At 41.7% G+C, this 20526-nt stretch overlaps 1 protein-coding gene across 1 annotated transcript in view; it reads left to right on the top strand.

Moving 5' to 3' along the window:
- Positions 1–3187: 3187 nt before the first annotated feature.
- The window catches only part of LOC128691830 (uncharacterized), a gene marked incomplete at its 3' end in the record, with an annotated part of 54308 nt that continues 36969 nt past the window's right edge, over positions 3188–20526 (top strand). Inside the window, 2 exon segments of the mRNA XM_070082078.1 lie at positions 3188–3277; positions 7903–8090. Of these exon segments, the coding sequence (XP_069938179.1) occupies positions 3188–3277; positions 7903–8090 (278 nt within the window).

The following is a 20526-nucleotide window of genomic DNA, read 5'->3' as shown; positions in this document are numbered from 1 at the left end:
AAAGGACCCAAAATCTGGAACTCTGCCAGAAATCTCCGGAACCACTGGCTCCGCCAGCATTTTCCAAACAACCATTAAAAAACACTTTATCTCCCTAACCTATTCCACCCCCCACCTAAATATGTAAAAACTATACAGTGGACCCCCGGTTAACGATATTTTTTCATTCCAGAAATATGTTCAGGTGCCAGTACTGACCGAATTTGTTCCCATAAGGAATATTGTGAATTAGATTAGTCCATTTCAGACCCCCAAACATACACGTACGAACGCACTTACATAAATACACTTACATAATTGGTCGCATTGGGAGCTGATCGTAAAGCAGGGGTCCACTGTACACTTGCCGGAAAAAAAAGTTCCCCCCAGTACCACCAGTCCGATGACATTCTTCTTTGCAAATATACAGGGTCTAAAGCCAGCAACGAACAACAAAATACCTTTCATCCGTGGACTGCTTGCAGAGGCAAATGCAATGTTCGCGGCTTTCACAGAGACCTACATAAAGGATCACTTGGACAACGAAATATGGATCCCAGGTTACAACCTATACAGATGTGACAGAGTGAACAGGCAAAAGGGGAGGGGTTGGCCTGTACATTGCAGAGTCACTTGTTTGCACAGAACTGCTTAATGCCTCAAATGACGTAGTGGAAGTTTTAGCAGTAAAGATCGAGAACCAAAACCTAGTCATTGTGGTAGTCTACAAGCCTCCGGATGCAACGTCCCAGCAATTCCAGGAACAGCTGTCAAAAATTGACCACTGTCTGGAAATCTGCCAGCTCCTGCCCCCAACATCTTGCTCCTTGGGGATTTCAACTTGAGGCACCTAAAATGGAGGAATATAGCAAATAATGTTGTTGCAGTGATAACCCCAGGAGGCAACTCTGACGAGAACTCACACACACAGGAGCTTTTAAATCTCTGGACAAAATTCAACTTAAACCAGCAAATAATAGAGGCTACTAGACTGGAGAATACACTAGACCTCATCTTCACTAGCAATGATGATCTGATACGAAATGTCACCATATCAAAAACAATATACATGTACTCAGTTCACAGCATAATCGAGGTTCAGACATGTATGCGCGGAGCCCCAGACCGACTAAATGAGATTAGTCACGAGGGAGCCTTCACCAAATTCAACTTCAATAACAAGAACATAAAGTGGGAGCAGGTAAATCAAGTCCTAAACGATATAAGCTGGGAAGATAGACTAAGCAACACAGACCCCAACTTATGCCTAGAACAGATTAACTCGGTGGCACTCGATGTATGCTCAAGGCTTATTCCTTTAAGAAAAAGGAGGAGTAGATGTAAAATAGAAAGAGACAGGTGCTCCCTTTACAGGCGACGGAAAAGAATAACAGAGGGGCTAAAAGAGGCCAATATATCTGAAATGCATAGGGAGTCACTGGTCAGAGAAATAGCAAACATCGAACTTAAGCTAAAGGAATCTTATAGGAGTCACGAATTGCGGGTAGAATTAAAAGCCATAAATGAAATTGAAAGAAACCCAAAGTATTTCTTTTCTTATGCCAAATCAAAGTTAAGAACAACATCCAGTATTGGGCCCCTACTTAAACAAGATGGGTCCAACACATGACAGCAAGGAAATGAGTGAGCTACTCAAGTCCCAATATGACTCAGTTTTTAGCAAGCCACTAACCAGACTGAGAGTCGAAGATCAAAATGAATTTTTTATGAGAGAGCCACAGAATTTGGTTAAAACAAGCCTATCTGATATTATCCTGATGCCAAATGAATTTGAACAGGCAATAAATGACATACCCATGCACTCTGCCCCAGGGCCAGACTCATGGAACTCCGTGTTCATCAAGAACTGCAAGAAGCCCCTATCATGAGCTTTTACCATCCTATGGAGAGGGAGCATGGACACAAGGGGTCGTCCCACAGTTACTAAAAACAACAGACATAGCCCCACTCCACAAAGGGGGCAGTAAAACAATAGCAAAGAACTACTTACCGATAGCACTAACATCCCATATCATAAAAAATCTTTTTTTTTTTTTTACACAGGGTTTGACAAGGTTAAGGATCCCTAGCTTTATTGACAAGCTATTTACAGGTTAAGGATTCCTAACTTTATTGGCAAGCTAAGAGCTGTTTCCTACATCAGCTCATTTGAAAGCATTTTTATTGTTATGAGACATACAAGTAGGGAACACGATGAAGCTGGAGCCATCTGTGGGCCAGCATTTTCATTTGACCAACTGATTTTATCTCGTTGACATCATTATGCTGTACGAATGTGTTCCATACACGAGTCATCCTGGGTATATATGATCTCAGATGGAGTGATGTTCTGGAGAAGGGTACAGCCAGAGTGAAGTTGCTGCTTTCTGCTCGTCTTGTGGCATAAATGCTTGTTTCACGCTGTCCTCAAAGTGGATCCAAGTGTGGTACTTTGACAATACAGTATTGGCCTTGTACATAACAGTAAGGCCACCCACATCCCTCCTCTGTTGAAGGCTCTGCTGAAATGACAGATCTATCCAGGATGGGTCCAGGCGATAGATGAGACATCTTGCTCTGTTCTCTACTCTGTCAAGCAGTCGTAGATGAGAGGGGGGGCAGGCAAACCAAGAAAGTGGAGCATACTCAAGGTGTGAGCATACTTGTGCCTCGTACAGAATCTTGCAACCCCTGCTGTCAAGCAGATGCGAGATACGGCGAAGTGCTGTAAGCTTCCTGGCTGCCTTGTTTGCAAGATTTACAACATGATTCTTCATGGTTAGTTTGGAGTCAAATTTCACCCCAAGGATATCAACTTCTTCTCCAGGTGCCAACACCCTCCCATTCATCCTTACTACTGCACCAGCATTACCATCATGGTGCCTAGAGACGATCATCATTTGTGTTTTCTCAGGTGCAAATGTTACTTGCCATCTATTTCCCCAAGCTGATATAGCTCTTTGCTGGTGATTGATGTAGCTTAGAGCAGCTGGCATTTCTTCTCTCGGATAAGTGAATGTCAGTGTACAGTCATCTGCATATGCATGTGATTCTGGGATGAGACGAAGAAGGTCGTTGAAGTAGACATTCCATGACAATGGGCACAGCATGCTTCCTTGTGGAACACTTGCCCCAATAGGGGCAAGGGTCCTAAGAAGCAAGATTGCCACCCATCTAGATACCCTTCAATTACACAACCCAGGGCAACATGGGTTTAGAGCATGTCGCTCCTGTCTCTCAGCCACTTGATCACTATGACAATGTCCTAGATGCACTAGAAGACAAAAAGAATGCAGATGTAATATATACAGACTTTGCAAAAGCCTTCGACAAGTGTGACCATGGCATAATAGAGCACAAAATGCGTGCTAAAGGAATAACAGGGAAAGTTGGTAGATGGATCTCTAATTTCCTCACAAACAGAACACAAAGAGTAGTAGTCAACAGAGTAAAGTCTGAGGCAGCTACGGTGAAAAGCTCTGTTCCACAAGGCCAAGTACTCGCTCCCATCTTGTTTCTCATCCTCATATCTGACATAGACAAGGATGTCAGCCACAGCAGCGTGTCTTCCTTTGGAAATGACACCCGAATTTGCATGACAGTGTCTTCCATTGCAGACACTGCACGGCTCCAGGCGGACATTAACCAAATCTTTCAGTGGGCTGCAGGAAACAATATGAAGATCAACGATGAGAAATTTTAATTACTCCAATATGGTAAACATGAGGAAATTAAAATTTCATCAGAGTACTAAACAAATTCCTTCCACAAAATAGAGCGAAAAACCAACGTCAAAGACCTGGGAGTGATCATGTCGGAGGATCTCGCCTCCAAGGACCATAACATTGTATCAATCACATCTGCTAGAAAAATGACAGGATGGATAATGAGAACCTTCAAAACTAGGGATGCCAAGCCCATGATGACACTCTTCAGGTCACTTGTTCTATCTAGGCTGGAATATCACTGCACACTAACAGCACCTTTCAAGGCAGGTGAAATTGCTGACCTAGAAAATGTACAGAGAACCTTTATGGCACTCATAATGGATATAAAACACCTCAATTACTGGGAGCGCTTGAAATTCCTGAACCTGTACTCCCTGGAATGCATGCGGGAGAGATACATGATTACATACATCTGGAAAATCCTAGAGGGATTAGTACCGAACTTGCACACGAAAATCACTCACAACGAAAGCAAAAGACTTGGCAGACGATGCAACATCATCCCAATGGAAAGCAGGGGTGTCACTAGCACGTTAAGAGACCATACAATAAGTGTCAGGGGCCCGAGACTGTTCAACTGCCTCCCAGCATACATAAGGGGGATTACCAATAGACCCCTGGCTGTCTTCAAGCAGGCACTGGACAAGCACCTGAAGTCGTTACCTGACCAGCCGGGCTGTGGCTCGTACGTTGGATTGTGTGCAGCCAGGAGTAACAGCCTGGTTGATCAGGCTCTGATCCACCAGGAGGCCTGGTCACAGACCGGGCCGCTTGGGCGTTGACCCCCGAAACTCTCTCCATGTAAACTCCAGATAATATGTACAAACTTGCTCATACTGTTATTGCTTTATTAATCTTAAGGTTGCCGAAAATGCCATGCATATAAAGGGGCTTTTTGCATGTACACCCAAATGCCATTTACCTTTGTACAAACATTGTATCATGCTGAATTTTTTTTTTTTTTCAACAAACTGGCCATATCCCACCAAGGCAGGGTGACCTAAAAAGAAAAACGAAAGTTTCCCTTTTTAAATTTAGTAATTTATACAGGAGAAAGGGTTACTAGCCCCCTTGCTCCCAGCATTTTAGTCACCTCTTACAACACGCATGGCTTACGGAGGAAGAATTCTGTTCCACTTTCCCATGTGCATGGGGCTCAACAACAATAAACCATCTCAGACTATTAATTACCCAGCAAAAGGCTGCAGTCATAATAATGATAAATTCCCACTATAGACAGCATACTTCACCAATATTCAAAACTCTAAACTTACTCACTGTACAAAACATCCATACTTATTATTGTGCCTACTACATTCATAGAACACTTAACTTGGATATAAACCCTCCTCTCAAACCTCTCCTTTCCAACCTCAACAGAACACATGACTATAACACAAGGCACAGATCACTCTTTGATGTTCCTCGTGTCCATCTCGCATTATGTAAAAACCCAATGCACATAAAAGGCCCAAAAATCTGGAATTCATTACCTGTGAATATAAAAGAAATACTGTCTGTTTATCAATTCAAGACTCTTCTTAACAACCACTTACTCACCCACAACTAAATAAATACTGATTAACTGTATCTCATAAATGTATAACCTGTGACCCTATCAAACTATGTTTTTTTGTAATTACATTATCTAATAGAATACTCCATTCTCTTGAATGCACAGTAACTCATCAAATGACCATATGACCTGTTTCTGCACTACAAATCATGGATTTTACTCGATTTGACCGGATTATATTATGAATTGTGCTACAAGTTTGTATAACTATAAAGCTTCTTATTTGAAATACTCCTTTGTACTTCATGTTGTAATTTGTTTACTGTAATTTTTACCACTGAATATATCATTGCTTAGTTAATCTTAAATTAATTTTAAACCTGCCCACAAGGGACTTTTGGTATGTACACTCAAACTACTGTATTTCTTTTGTACAATTATGTATCATGTCCAAATAATAATAAATAAAGAAATGGAGATGAGAGGAAATAAACAAGAAGAAGTAAGGAAATAGAAGAAAACCCAGAGGGGTGTGTGTATATATATGCTTGTGCATGCATGTGTAGTGTGACTTAAATGTAAGTAGAAGTAGCAAGATGTACCTGAAACCTTGCATGTTTATGAAACAGAAAAGACACCAGTACTCCTACTATCATGTAAAATAGTTACAGGTTTCTGCTTTACACTCACCTGGCAGGACAGTAGTACCTCCCTGGGTGGTTGCTATCTACTAAACTACTATCTATGTGAAATAAAATTATTATTATTATTTACACCACACATTGCCCTTGGAAACGACATCTCCGCTGCCTCTAGCCTCTTTCTCGCTTCAACTTTTACAATCGTGCTCCACACCCATATAAGAGTGTTGGTACCACTATACTCTCGTACATTCCCTTCTTTGCCTCCACAGATAACGTTCTTCATCTCCACAGATACCTCAATACACCATCCACCTCTTTCCCTTCATCAATTCTAAGGTTTTCCTCATCCTTCATAATTCATTCTGCCTACAAGTCTACTCCCAAATATCTGAACACATTTACTTCTTCCATACTCCCTCCCTCCAATCTGATATCCAATTTTTCCTTATCTAAATTGTTTGATTGCCTCATCACCTTACTCTTATCTATGTTCACTTTCCACTTTCTTCCTTTATACTCCTTCCTAAACTCATTCACTAACTTTTGCAACTTCTCTTCAGAATCTCATAGGCACAGTATCATCAGCAAAAAGTTACGGTGTCAACTCCCATTTTGTATATGAATCTGCATAATTTAATCCCACCTCTCTCCCCTACACACTAGCATTTGCTTTTTTACAACCCCATCTATAGATTTGTTAAACAACCACAGTGACATTACGCAATTGTGAGACAACAGTAATGGGAGACTTCAATATTTGTAATTAGCCACAAAAATAACTGGCTATGTAACAGGTACAGGTCGGCCATCACTAATTCAGCATCATTGGGACCTGTAGTGTGCCGGATTAGTGAGTTTGCCGGATTACAGAGTGGTTAGGTTAGAATACACTCAATTAGCCTATCAATAGAGACTTTTTGCTGCATCTTCCTCATTTTCATCACTGCTTTCTCCTCCAGTGGCTTGCTGCTGTGGATTTGCAACCATCTGCACAATTTCTGAGTTAGTATAATGATGAAATTTGAAATTATGCTAGCTGAAATTAGTACCGGATTACTGATGGAACCGGATAAGTGATTGCCGGATTAGCGATGGCTGACCTGTATAGGCAAATTCTAGGATTAAGTAGCTACATTTGACCCTTTCACTGTCCAGACCCCCAATATTAACATTGCTCTCAGTGTCCACTTTAAAAAAATATTTCTTCTGAAATGGTAGAGAATCTTTTTCAGAAGGTAACGATACCAAAAGTATGAAATTTGATGGAAAACTTAGGAAATTGTGTAGGTGCTAAGTCAGTGGTTTGGACACAGTTTATACATCAGTGATATTGCCGAATTTGAGTTCTATTTTAAGTTCATTCCATTGCTTCTTTCAACCAGATGTTTAGTTATTTCACTAGTATACGTTCCTTTTTATCTATTTAGCACAAGAAACTGCCCATTCAATTATTACAGCTACCCTATGAAGTGTACCTAAGTTGGCAATTTTGCCAATTTTACACAAAATTAAAATATTTAAAAAATACAGCCTGCCCTCGCTTAGTAATGGAGTTCCATTCCTAAGACCACATCGGTAAACAAATTCGTCGCTATGCAAGGAGCATACTATAACGGTAGTGGGTTTGTGTCAACTATCTTTCATATTGTTTTAATGTCACCTTTGCACCATTTATAACATTTTTAGTATATTTTTAAATGTTTATACAGTAGTGTACTGTATATTGTAATAAATAGAATAGAGGAAATCAGCTCTAATGTACATTATTTAGGTATGCATACTGGTCAGAGTGCAAAATAAACAATGTAGATGCTCTTGGCACTAAACATTTCCTCTATTCATTTATTATGTCCCCAGGCCTCTCCTATATTACACTTCCCTTCCATATTGAAAATATATCGTGCACCCTCTCCCCTAACCCGTTAGTCCATTAATTGGTTTATTGGTTTTGTACATTGTGTGTGTTCACCCCCCACATCCACCTGGGGGGTATGTGAGTGGTGGTTGTTTAATATTCATACTTTTCCTTCTCTAGGTTTTTGGGTCTCTAGATGAAGGTGTTGAAGGTTCTGCACTGGAAGAGGCTGTGGAGTGTGGTGGAAATGAACCTTCTACTTCACTTTCATCTGATGGAGTGCAGATATTTGTTGTGGGAAGTGATAATACTGAAGATGTTTATCTTATTAATACTCCTGACAAAGATATTGAAAGGGAAGTGTCACGGTTAGTATGTTTGATTATATATATTATACTGTATAGGTTTTTCATGTACTTTTACTTCCCAGTGAAAGTAGGTCTTAGACAGGGATGTGTAATGTCACCATGGTTGTTTAATATATTTATAGATGGGGTTGTAAAAGAAGTAAATGCTAGGGTGTTTGGGAGAGGGTTGGGATTAAATTATGGGGATCAAATACAAAATGGGAATTGACACAGTTACTTTTTGCTGATGATACTGTGCTTATGTGTGTACGAATGGTATATAATACCGACAAGATGAGAGTAAGACACATGTGCAACATCTAGGTATCTTTATTGTAGACGTTTCGCCATCCAGTGGCTTTATCAATGCAAATTCCAGGACATAACTTGAAGACAGTAGAACTATGTACAGAAGATGAGGTAATCAGTCCCTCAACCTAGGAGTAGGTGCGAACAGCACCATAGTCGTGGAGATTCTGAAGCAGAAGAAAGAATCCTGGCGCTTATATAGTAATGTCAGGTGAAGCAGACGAGGGCAAATTCACTGGTGGGCGGGATTCCCCAGTGGAAGTAGGTCCTTCCCAAAGAGATGGGTTAGTTGTAGTAGTAGTTGACGTAGTCGTGAAGGTTATGTACATGTCCTCAGAATAAAGATTCCATGATGTTGCAGTCTCTGACAAGCTGTGTACGAATGGTATATAATACCGACAAGATGAGAGTAAGACACATGTGCAACATCTGGGTATCTGTATTGTAGACGTTTCGCCATCCAGTGGCTTTATCAATACAAATTCTAGGACATAACTTGAAGACAGTAGAACTATGTACAGAAGATGAGGTAATCAGTCCCTCAACCTAGGAGTAGGTGCGAACAGCACCATAGTCGTGGAGATTCTGAAGCAGAAGAAAGAATCCTGGCGCTTATATAGTAACGTCAGGTGAAGCAGACGAGGGCAAATTCACTGGTGGGCGGGATTCCCCAGTGGAAGTAGGTCCTTCCCAAAGAGATGGGTTAGTTGTAGTAGTAGTAGTTGTCGTAGTTGTGAAGGTTATGTACATGTCCTCAGATACCTAGATGTTGCACATGTGTCTTACTCTCATCTTGTCGGTATTATATACCATTCGTACACAACTTGTCAGACACTGCAACATCATGGAATCTTAATTCTGAGGACATGTACATAACCTTCACAACTACGACAACTACTACTACTACAACTAACCCATCTCTTTGGGAAGGACCTACTTCCACTGGGGAATCCCGCCCACCAGTGAATTTGCCCTCGTCTGCTTCACCTGACGTTACTATATAAGCGCCAGGATTCTTTCTTCTGCTTCAGAATCTCCACGACTATGGTGCTGTTCGCACCTACTCCTAGGTTGAGGGACTGATTACCTCATCTTCTGTACATAGTTCTACTGTCTTCAAGTTATGTCCTGGAATTTGTATTGATAAAGCCACTGGATGGCGAAACGTCTACAATAAAGATACCCAGATGTTGCACATGTGTCTTACTCTCATCTTGTCGGTATTATATACCATTCGTACACAACTTGTCAGACACTGCAACATCATGGAATCTTAATTCTGAGGACATGTACATAACCTTCACAACTACGACAACTACTACTACTACAACTAACCCATCTCTTTGGGAAGGACCTACTTCCACTGGGGAATCCCGCCCACCAGTGAATTTGCCCTCGTCTGCTTCACCTGACGTTACTATATAAGCGCCAGGATTCTTTCTTCTGCTTCAGAATCTCCACGACTATGGTGCTGTTCGCACCTACTCCTAGGTTGAGGGACTGATTACCTCATCTTCTGTACATAGTTCTACTGTCTTCAAGTTATGTCCTGGAATTTGTATTGATAAAGCAAAGTAACATTTATGAAGGGATTCAGGGAAACCGGCAGGCCGGACTTGAGTCCTGGAGATGGGAAGTACAGTGCCTGCACTCTGAAGGAGGGGTGTTAATGTTGCAGTTTAAAAACTGTAGTGTAAAGCACCCTTCTGGCAAGACAGTGATGGAGTGAATGATGGTGAAAGTTTTTCTTTTTCGGGCCACCCTGCCTTGGTGGGAATCGGCCAGTGTGATAATAATAAAATAATAATAAAGCCACTGGATGGCGAAACGTCTACAATAAAGATACCTAGATGTTGCACATGTGTCTTACTCTCATCTTGTCGGTATTATATACCATTCGTACACAACTTGTCAGACACTGCAACATCATGGAATCTTAATTCTGAGGACATGTACATAACCTTCACAACTACGACAACTACTACTACTACAACTAACCCATCTCTTTGGGAAGGACCTACTTCCACTGGGGAATCCCGCCCAACAGTGAATTTGCCCTCGTCTGCTTCACCTGACGTTACTATATAAGCGCCAGGATTCTTTCTTCTGCTTCAGAATCTCCACGACTATGGTGCTGTTCGCACCTACTCCTAGGTTGAGGGACTGATTACCTCATCTTCTGTACATAGTTCTACTGTCTTCAAGTTATGTCCTGGAATTTGTATTGATAAAGCCACTGGATGGCGAAACGTCTACAATAAAGATACCTAGATGTTGCACATGTGTCTTACTCTCATCTCATACTGTGCTTATGGGAGATTCTAAAGAAAAATTGCAAAGGTTAGTGGATGAGTTTGAGAATGTGTGTAAAGGTAGAAAGTTGAAAGTGAACATAGAAAAGAGTAAGGTGATGAGGGTATCAAATGATTTAGATAAAGAAAAATTGGATATCAAATTGGGGAGGAGGAGTATGGAAGAAGTGAATGTTTTCAGATACTTGGGAGTTGACATGTCAGCGGATGGATTTATGAAGGATGAGGCTAATCATAGAATTGATGAAGGAAAAAAGGTGAGTGGTGCATTGAGGTATATGTGGAGTCAAAAACTTTATCTATGGAGGCAAAGAAGGGAATATATGAAAGTATAGTAATACCAACACTCTTATATGGGTGTGAAGCTTGGGTTGTGAATGCAGCAGCGAGGAGGCGGTTGGAGGCAGTGGAGATGTCCTGTCTAAGGGCAATGTGTGGTGTAAATATTATGCAGAAAATTCAGAGTGTGGAAATTAGGAGAAGGTGTGGAGTTAATAAAAGTATTAGTCAGAGGGCTGAAGAGGGGTTGTTGAGGTGGTTTGGTCATTTAGAGAGAATGGATCAAAGTAGAATGACATGGAGAGCATTTAAATCTGTAGGAGAAGGAAGGCGGGGTAGGGGTTGTCCTCGAAAAGGTTGGAAGGAAGGGGTAAGGGAGGTTTTGTAGGCGAGGGGCTTGGACTTCCAGTAGGCATGCATGAGCGTGTTCGATAGGAGTGAATGGAGACAAATGGTATTTGGGACCTGACAATCTGTTGGAGTGTGAGCAGGGTAATATTTAGTGAAGGGATTCAGGGAAACAGGTTATTTTTATATAGCCGGACTTGAGGCCTGGAAATGGGAAGTACAATGCCTGCACTCTAAAGGAGGGGTTTGGGATATTAGCAGTTTGGAGGGATGTGTTGCTTTTTTTTTTTTTTTTCAACAAGTTGGTCGTCTCCCACCGAAGCAGGGTGACCCAAAAAAAGAAAGAAAATCCCCAAAAAGAAAATACTTTCATCATCATTCAACACTTTCACCACACTCACACATTATCACTGCTTTTGCAGAGGTGCTCAGAATACAACAGTTTAGAAGCATATACGTATAAAGATACACAACATATCCCTCCAAACTGCCAATATACCAAACCCCTCCTTTAAAGTGCAGGCATTGTACTTCCCATTTCCAGGACTCAAGTCCGACTATAAGAAAATAACCGGTTTCCCTGAATCCCTTCACTAAATATTACCCTGCTCACACTCCAACAGATCGTCAGGTCCCAAGTATCATTCGTCTCCATTCACTCCTATCTAACACCCTCATGCACGCTTGCTGGAAGTCCAAGCCCCTCGCCCACAAAACCTCCTTTACCCCCTCTTTCCAACCCTTTCGAGGACGACCCCTACCCCTCTTTCCTTCCCCTATAGATTTATATGCTTTCCATGTCATTCTACTTTGATCCATTCTCTCTATATCTTTATATATATATGCTTCTAAACTGTTGTGTTCTGAGCACCTCTGCAAAAACAGTGATTATGTGTGAGTGAGGTGAAAGTGTTGAATGATGATGAAAGTATTTTCTTTTTGGGGATTTTCTTTCTTTTTTGGGTCACCCTGCCTCGGTGGGAGACGGCCGACTTGTTGAAAAAAAAAAAATAACAAACCCCATACAACCATATCTTCCATCGTGGCAAAGAAAAAGGAAATCAAGGAAGCTGTTGTTGCTTGGAGAAAATTGTGGCCAGATTGTGTCCACAAGAGGGGTTTTGAAGGGTTTGTGGCTGACCCTGATGAACCTATGTCAGTTGTGAAATCTATTGTGGCATTGGGGAGTTCCATGGGGTTGGATGTGAGTTTGGAGGATGTGGAACAGTTGGTGGAGGACCGCAACGAAGAGCTAACCACTGAGGAGCTGCAAGAGCTTCAGCAGGAACAGCAGCAGGTTGCAGCTCAGAATCTTACTGTAGAGGAGGAGGAAGAGAGATGGAAGAAGGTGCCTTCTTCAGAAATTAAGGAGATTTTTGAAATGTGGGGTAGGATGGAAAGATTTATGGAGAAACATCACCCTGAGAAGGATGTTGCAAGCCATATCGGCAACTTGTACAGTGACAGAGTCTTGGCCCATTTTAGGGAAGTTTTAAAGAGATGCCAGAAACAGCTCTCTGGACACTTTTTTTTGTGAGACAGGACTCCAATGACTCTCAAGCTGGTTCTAGTGGCATTAAGAAACAGAGAAGAGAAGTATGTAACCCCAGAAAAGGACTTGGTACCTTGGTACTAATCCAATCTCCTCCTCCATCTTCCATACACTAAGAAGAATCACCAATAAAGGTAAGTGTTATGCTGGTAATGATTCATTCATCATGTCCCATTGTATTGTTTATATACTACATCTATATTTCATGTAAAAAAATTTTTTTGCTTCAATGCTTCTGGGTGTCAGGAACGGATTAATTGTATTTACATTATTTCTTATGGGGAAAATTGATTCGAAAATCGCCTGTTTCGATAATCGTCGCACTTCCAGGAACGGATTAACGACGATAAACAAGGGACCACTGTACAATGCCTGCACTTTAAAGGAGGGGTTTGGGATATTGGCAGTTTGGAAGGACATCTAAACTGTCATATCTGAGTGCCTCTGCAAAGACAGTGATTATGTATGAGTGATGATGAAAGTGTTGAATGATGATGAAAGTTTTTTTCTTTTTGGGATTGATTTTTTTTTTTTTTGTTGCCCTGCCTTGGTGGGAAATTTCTGACGTGTCAAAAAAAGAAAAACACGACGAAAGTATGAGTTTTAGAGCTAATTATGAAAGGCAACTCCTTAAAAAAATAGTCGGTTAAAATAAATACAGTGGACCCTCGGCTAACACCTGCATCGGCTAATGCCAAATTTGGCTAAAACCTCACTTTGCCATAAAAAAAGTGGCTTGGCTAACACCAAAAAACTTGGTTAAGAGCATTTGTCCGAAACATAAGAAAGAAGTAACACTGCAGCAGGCCTACTGGCCTATGCGAGGCAGCTCCAATTCTCGTACCGGCTTAAGCCAATGCCTTGACCTAGTGAGGTCAGACACATCACTTGAGGGAGGAGCAGTGCATCCTCCCTCAAGTGACCAAGTAGCACAAGCTAGCCAGGTCCAACTTACACCCACCCACACCCACTCATGTATTTATCCAAACTATTTTTAAAACTACACAATGTCTTAGCATTTATAATGGTACTCAGGAGTTTGTTCCACTCATCCACAACTCTATTACCAAACCACTGCTTTCCTATATCCTTCCTGAATCTGAATTTTTCCAATTTAAAGCCATTGCTGCGAGTTCTGTCAATGTTAGATATTTTTAGCATGCTATTTACATCCCCTTTATTAATTCCTGTTTTCCATTTATACACCTCAATCATATCCCCCCTAATTCTATGCCTTTCTAGAGAGTGCAGGTTCAGGGCCCTCATAGGGAAGATTTCTGATATATGGGATCAACTTTGTCATCCTCCTTTGTACTTTTTCCAGTGCATTTATATCCATTCTGTAATACGGTGACCAAAACTGTACAGCATAATCTAAATGAGGCCTAACCAAAGATATATAGAGTTGAAGAACAACCTGAGGACTCCTATTATTTATACTTCTTGCTATGAAGCCAATGATTCTGTTAGCTTTATTGAGAACACTAATGCACTGTTGTCTTGGTTTTAGAATACTACTAACCAGAATTCCTAAATCCTTTTTGCAATCCATAATATTAAGATCTACATTATTGGGTTTATATGTGGCAACATATAAATGTCCAACATTTAGAACTTTGCACTTTTTTTTTTTTTTGTTTTTTCAACAAACCGGCCGTATCCCACCAAGGCAGGGTGGCCCAAAAAGAAAAATGAAAGTTTCTCTTTTTAAATTTAGTAATTTATACGGGAGAAGGGGTTACTAGCCCCTTGCTCCTGGCATTTTAGTTGCCTCTTACAACACGCATGGCTTACGGAGGAAGAATTCTGTTCCACTTCCCCATGGAGATAAGAGGAAATGAACAACAACAAGAACTAGAAAGAAAATAGAAGAAAACCCAGAGGGATGTGTATATATACATATATATGCTTGTACATGCATGTGTAGTGTGACCTAAGTGTAAGTAGAAGTAGCAAGACGTACCTGAAATCTTGCATGTTTATGAGACAGAAAAAAAGGACACCAGCAATCCTACCATCATGTAAAACAATTACAGGCTTTCGTTTTACACTCACTTGGCAGGACGGTAGTACCTCCCTGGGCGGTTGCTGTCTACCAACCTACTACCTAGAAACTTTGCATTTGTCTATACATATTAAACTGTATCTGTCACTTCTCTGACCACTGCATCAGTCTATTCAAATCATCCTGGAGTGCTCTAATGTCCTCATTAGAATGAATTGGATGGCCGATTTTGGTGTCATCAGCAAATTTGCTTATGTCACTATTTATTCCCTCATCTATGTCATTTTGTAGATTGTGAACAACAAGGGGCCCAACACTGACCCCTGTGGAACACCACTTGTGACGTTCCCCAATTCCAATTTCTCCCCATTTATGGAAACTCTCTGCTGCCTACTCATCAACCATGCCTCAACCCAGGAAAAAATTTCTCCTCCTATTCTGTGTGCCTTAAGTTTCCTCAATAACCTCTGATGTGGAACTCTATCGAAAGCCTTACTGAAGTCCATATACACAATATCATATTCATTACCATGATCTGCCTCCTCAAACAGTGAAAAAAGTTAGTAAATTCGTAAGACAAGAACGCCCCTTTGTAAAACCGTGTTGAGATTCATTAATCAATTTTTTGCCTTTCGAGATGGCTACGAATTGCTTCGGCAATTATTAATTCCATAAATTTTCCCACCATAGAGGTAAGGCTTATTGGTCTATAGTTCAAAGCTAAGGGCCTGTCACCTGCCTTGTAAATAGGTATTACATTTGCCATTTTCCACTTATCAAGCACTATGCCAGTTTGTAGTGATATATTGAAAAGATTAGCCAAAGGTATGCTAAGTTCCTTTTTACATTCCTTTAACACCCTTGCAAACAGTTCATCAGGACCTGGGGATTTGTTTGCTTTTAATATCTCAGTTTGTCTGAGGACCATGTCACTAGTTACCGGAGTCGTGCATAGTTTATTATCGTCCTGTTCTACATAATCTATTATTTCTGGAATTTCGCTAGTATCTTCCTCAGTAAAAACTGAGAGGAAGTAAGAATTGAAAATTTCACACATTTCCTTATCAGTGTCAGTGATCTGACCTGAGTTACTCTTAAGTGGGCCTATCTTGTCCCTAATCTTACTTCTGTATGCCTGAAAGAACCCTTTTGGGTTAGTCTTTGAATCCCTTGTGACCTTAGCCTCATAATCACTTTTTGCTTTTCTTATTCCTTTTTTTTTGTTTCTCTCTTTAATTGAATATATTGATTTCTTAACTGCCCCTCCCCTATTTTGATATGCTTATATATGCCTCTCTTTTGATGAATGAGATGTTTTAATCTATTGTTCATCTATTTGGGATCATTTTTGTTAGATCTAATTTCCCTACTCGGAACAAAAGTTGTTTGGGCAGTTAGAACTATGCTCTGAAAAATGTCATGCTGGCAACCAAGATCACCTACCTGACCCATAGCCTGGACATCCCAATTTAGCCCACCCAGGTAATTTTTCAGTCCCATGAAAGCCCAGCAAAAGTCTGGGACAGAGATTTGATTGCAGTTATTCGGGTAACTCCATGATATATTGAAACAAAGTGATTTGTGATCACTTTCCCCAAGTTCATCATTAACCTCAAGATTATTAACTAGTGATTCTTTGTTGGCAAGAACCAAGTCAAGTAGATTGTTTCCTCTAGTTGGTTCTGTCACAAACTGTTTTAAAAAGCAATCCTGAACCGTATCAAGAAAGTCACTAGACTCAAGATTTCCTGTCACATTGTCCCAGTCAATTTGTCTAAAGTTAAAATCTCTCATTAATACAACATTTTCATATCTAGACGCCTTATGAATTTCGTCCCATAGCAGCTTACTGCACTCTCTATCAAGGTTTGGGAGCCTATAAATCACACCCAAAATTAACTTTTCACGACCCTCAAGAAACTGTAGCCAAACAGATTCTGTGTCTGATGTTTCTAATCTTACATCTTGTCTAACACAACAATTTAAATTATCTCTGACATTGCCACTCCACCACCCTTCCTGTTGACCCTATCAGTATGGAATAGTTTATAACCCTGTATGTTGCATTCAGAGGGCATTTCTCTATCAAGTTGAACCAGGTCTCTGTTATAGCAATAATATCTATATTACCTGCACTTGCAAGTAATCTTAGCTCATCTATCTTATTTCTTAGACTCCTGCTATTTGTATAGTAAACTTTAAGGGAGCTAGTCACTCGTTGCCCTCTACTATCTCTCTTTGTTTGTTGATCAATTGATTTATCTTTACTAGCAACTTTATTTTGAATATTGTCTTTTTTGAGGTATCCTGGTTATATCTGCCATTTTCAACCCTAGTACTGCAGCCTGATTGTTTCCCACAGACACCCATACCTCTATAATCTATCAGTTTAAAGCCCTAGACAAGTCATCAGTGACCCCCCTCAATCGAATTGGCTAATGCAACCACTCCTGCCCCAGAGAGATGAACCCCATCCCTTGAATGGGATTGCAAGTTCCTTGCAGTATGTGTCTAGCCAGCAATTTATACCAATTGCCCTAGACATCCATTCATTGCCCACTCCCCTTCTAGGCAAGATGCTACATATGATTGGGATCTCTCCCTTAGACCTGACTACATCTATGGCTGACCTATACTTATCCAGCAGCTCCTGTCTCCTTCCATTCCCGATGTCATTTCCACCAGCACTAAGACAGATAATGGGCTTGTTCCTATTGCTTGACATAATATTATCCAACCTCGAGGTTTCGAGGTTCTGACCTGGGGGTTGGTGAGGATGGGAAGGAAGAGGTATGGGGAGGGCTGGAAAAAATGGAAGAGGTTGGGAGGGTGGAGTAGGAGGTGGGGTAGCAGAGGTGAGTGGCCCGTCCACTCTGGAGCTTAATGTGCAGAGGTACTGCAGGAGGTTGTACTGGAGTGAGATGTGCTGGTGGCAGCAGTGTCGGTAGAGTAGGGATGGAACTCAGGCGCCTGGCAGGAGATGGCTGGGGGTGCCCAGGAAAACAGGGTCCTTTTGGAGCCACATCCCAGCTTTAGCTAAATAGCAGAGTGCTGGGGAACTTTAGTTGCTGATCGGTGATGATAGACTGTGCAGCTTTCGGAGCCATTTCTGACTGTGTTGAATTTTGCTCTTGAGAGGTGCAGTACCTTCATTTTGGAGTTGATGTGACTTTTGTCGTTGAGGATGTCGAGTATGGATTGTAGGGTTGGAGGTGGAATTCCGTGTACGGTGTACTTTGCAGTGTTGTCTTGGAGTCGTTGGCTGAGTTCTGGGAAGGGCATGGCTGTACTGTATGGTTTCGTGGTGTAGAACGTGGCAAAGTCGTGTTTGAGGGTCTGATCAGTTGCTGGTGGGGGTTGAGCTGGGCGAGTCGGAGTTTCTGATAGGTCAGTAGTTTCAGGGGTGGCAGGTGGTGGTGGGTTCACGTTGGTGGTTTCTTCTGCGGTCTCGGGGGTCTCTGGTTGAATCTCGTTGGTGGGTTCTGCTGAGGTCTCAGAGGTTTCTTGTTGGGACAGCTCAGTATCTGGTGGAGGTTGAGGTAGCGGTGGGGCAGTGGCAATGTTTGTGATATTTGCAGTGGATTTGAGAATCTCAGTGGAAGGTGGTGATGCGGGGAATGTGAAACCCGGCATGTTGTTGAGCTTGAAGAGTTTGTTGATGGTGGTGTTGAAGGAGCCAGGCTCAGCTGAGTTCTGTACATGGGCATACATGATGCAGTAGAGGATTTTGGTGGAGTCGCCAGCGGGGGCTGGCAGGGGAGTGGTGGGGGCTGCTTGTGTGGTTTGAAGCTTGGTGATAGTGGCATATGAGGTTGCTTGTGGATGGGGCTTGTTTTGTTGATGGTATTGTTTCTTGACTATGTCCCTTCTGGTAGGGCATCTGGCTGCGAGAGTGTGGTGGTCATTCTTGCAGTTCAGGCATTTAGGTGGTGCAGCAGTGGTGCAGTTTTTGAAAGTCGTGACCCTCGAGGCCACAGGTGGGGCAGAATTTTTTGTCCTTGGCAGTGCAGTCTTTGGTGGTATGTAGGTAAGAGTAGCAGTTGTAGCAGTGTGGGATTTGCAGGAATTTTTCTTCTTCGATGAAGGTTGGGTTGATGTGGAAATAGTGAATAGCCAAGCCCTCAGCTAGAGCTTTGGTTGCCATGTTGACGTCGCTGAAGGTCACCTTCAGCATGGATGAAGCGTTGGGTATCTTGGTAATGTAGTCCACCTTAGCCCAGGGGTTCTGTGCCTCAATGGATGATTTGATTTCTTCAGTAGCCTGTTACAAAAAGCACAGTCCATATATCTTACCTGAGAATCTCCCACAATTAGAATACTCTTACCTTGATAAGCAGGGTAGTCAGTGTCGCCACGGCGCCCTGAGCGGGCCCGGCCACTCACTCTGTGTACCAGTCAGTATGCCATTGTTTACAAAGCCAGAGGATGATTCCGCCCATACATGCGATATATTTTGTATTATTCCATTCTTTTTGGTGCTTGTAACTGCTAAATAAGCCACCATGGGCCCCAGGAAAGCTTCTAGTGCCAGCCCTATGGTAAAGAATGTGAGAAACACATAATTTAAGAAAAAGTTTGTAGAAAAATACAAAAGTGGTGGTGGTAGGGGGTGGTAGTGGTTGTGATGGTGGTAGAGGGTTGTAGTGGTGGTGGTAGAGGGTAGCAATTGTGATGATGGTAGTGGTTGTGATGGTGGTAGAGGGTGGTAGTGGTGGTGGTAGAGGGTTGTAGTGGTGGTGGTAGAGGGTGGTAGTGGTAGTGATGGTGGTAGAGGGTTGTAGTGGTGGTGGTGGTAGAGGGTGGTAGCGATTGTGATGGTGGTAGAGGGTGGTAGTGGTTGTGGTGGTGGTAGAGGGTGGTAGTGGTGGTGGTAGAGGGTGGTAGTGGTTGTGATGGTGGTATGGTATGATAAGGCATGGTGAGGCTGCCAATTCTGACAAAAAAGCAGCTGAAAAACATGTGCAGGACTTTAAGGGGTACATAGAGGCTGAAAATTTAAAACCCCAACAAGTATTCAATTGTGACAAAACAGGCCTGTTTAAGAAGAAAATGCCAAACAGGACCTACATTACTTAGAAGGAAAAGGCACTCCCAGGACACAAGCTAGAAAAGGACTTGTTACCGAAGTTATTATTGTTTTATTCATGTATCATTGTTTTCTGTGTAGGGAAATGTATATTTCATGTAAAAAAAATATTTTGTTCAATACTTTTGGGTGTCTGGAACGGATTAATTGGATTTCCATTATTTCTTAAGGGGAAAATTAATTCGGTTAAAGGCTAGCTCTCTGGAACGGATTAAAGGCATTAGCCGAGGGTCCACTGTACAAGGATAACCAATGAAACTAGGTATAAAATTTAGCACATGATATTGCACATAAGAGAAATTTTTCACAAGTGGTTATTACCACTGATAAAAAAGCTAGACCATGTTATCACTGAAGGAACTTAGTAAATTTGAGCCAGTGCCTCATCAGGTGGACTGTAGTCCCTGCATTGGACTGCCTGCTCCTAGCTTGACTGATCAGCTCCTCAACCAGAAATCCTAGTCTGTGACCGGACTGTAAGGGCAGTAGACCCCCCAGACCAAGTAGGTTAGGCCTTGCAATCAGTATCAGACTTCCTAAGAGCCATTGCAGCATTGGAAGGAAAT

Source organism: Cherax quadricarinatus, chromosome 6, assembly GCF_038502225.1.
Source record: "Cherax quadricarinatus isolate ZL_2023a chromosome 6, ASM3850222v1, whole genome shotgun sequence".
Lineage (NCBI taxonomy): Eukaryota > Metazoa > Arthropoda > Malacostraca > Decapoda > Parastacidae > Cherax > Cherax quadricarinatus.
This window is presented reverse-complemented; position numbering and strand designations above follow the sequence as displayed.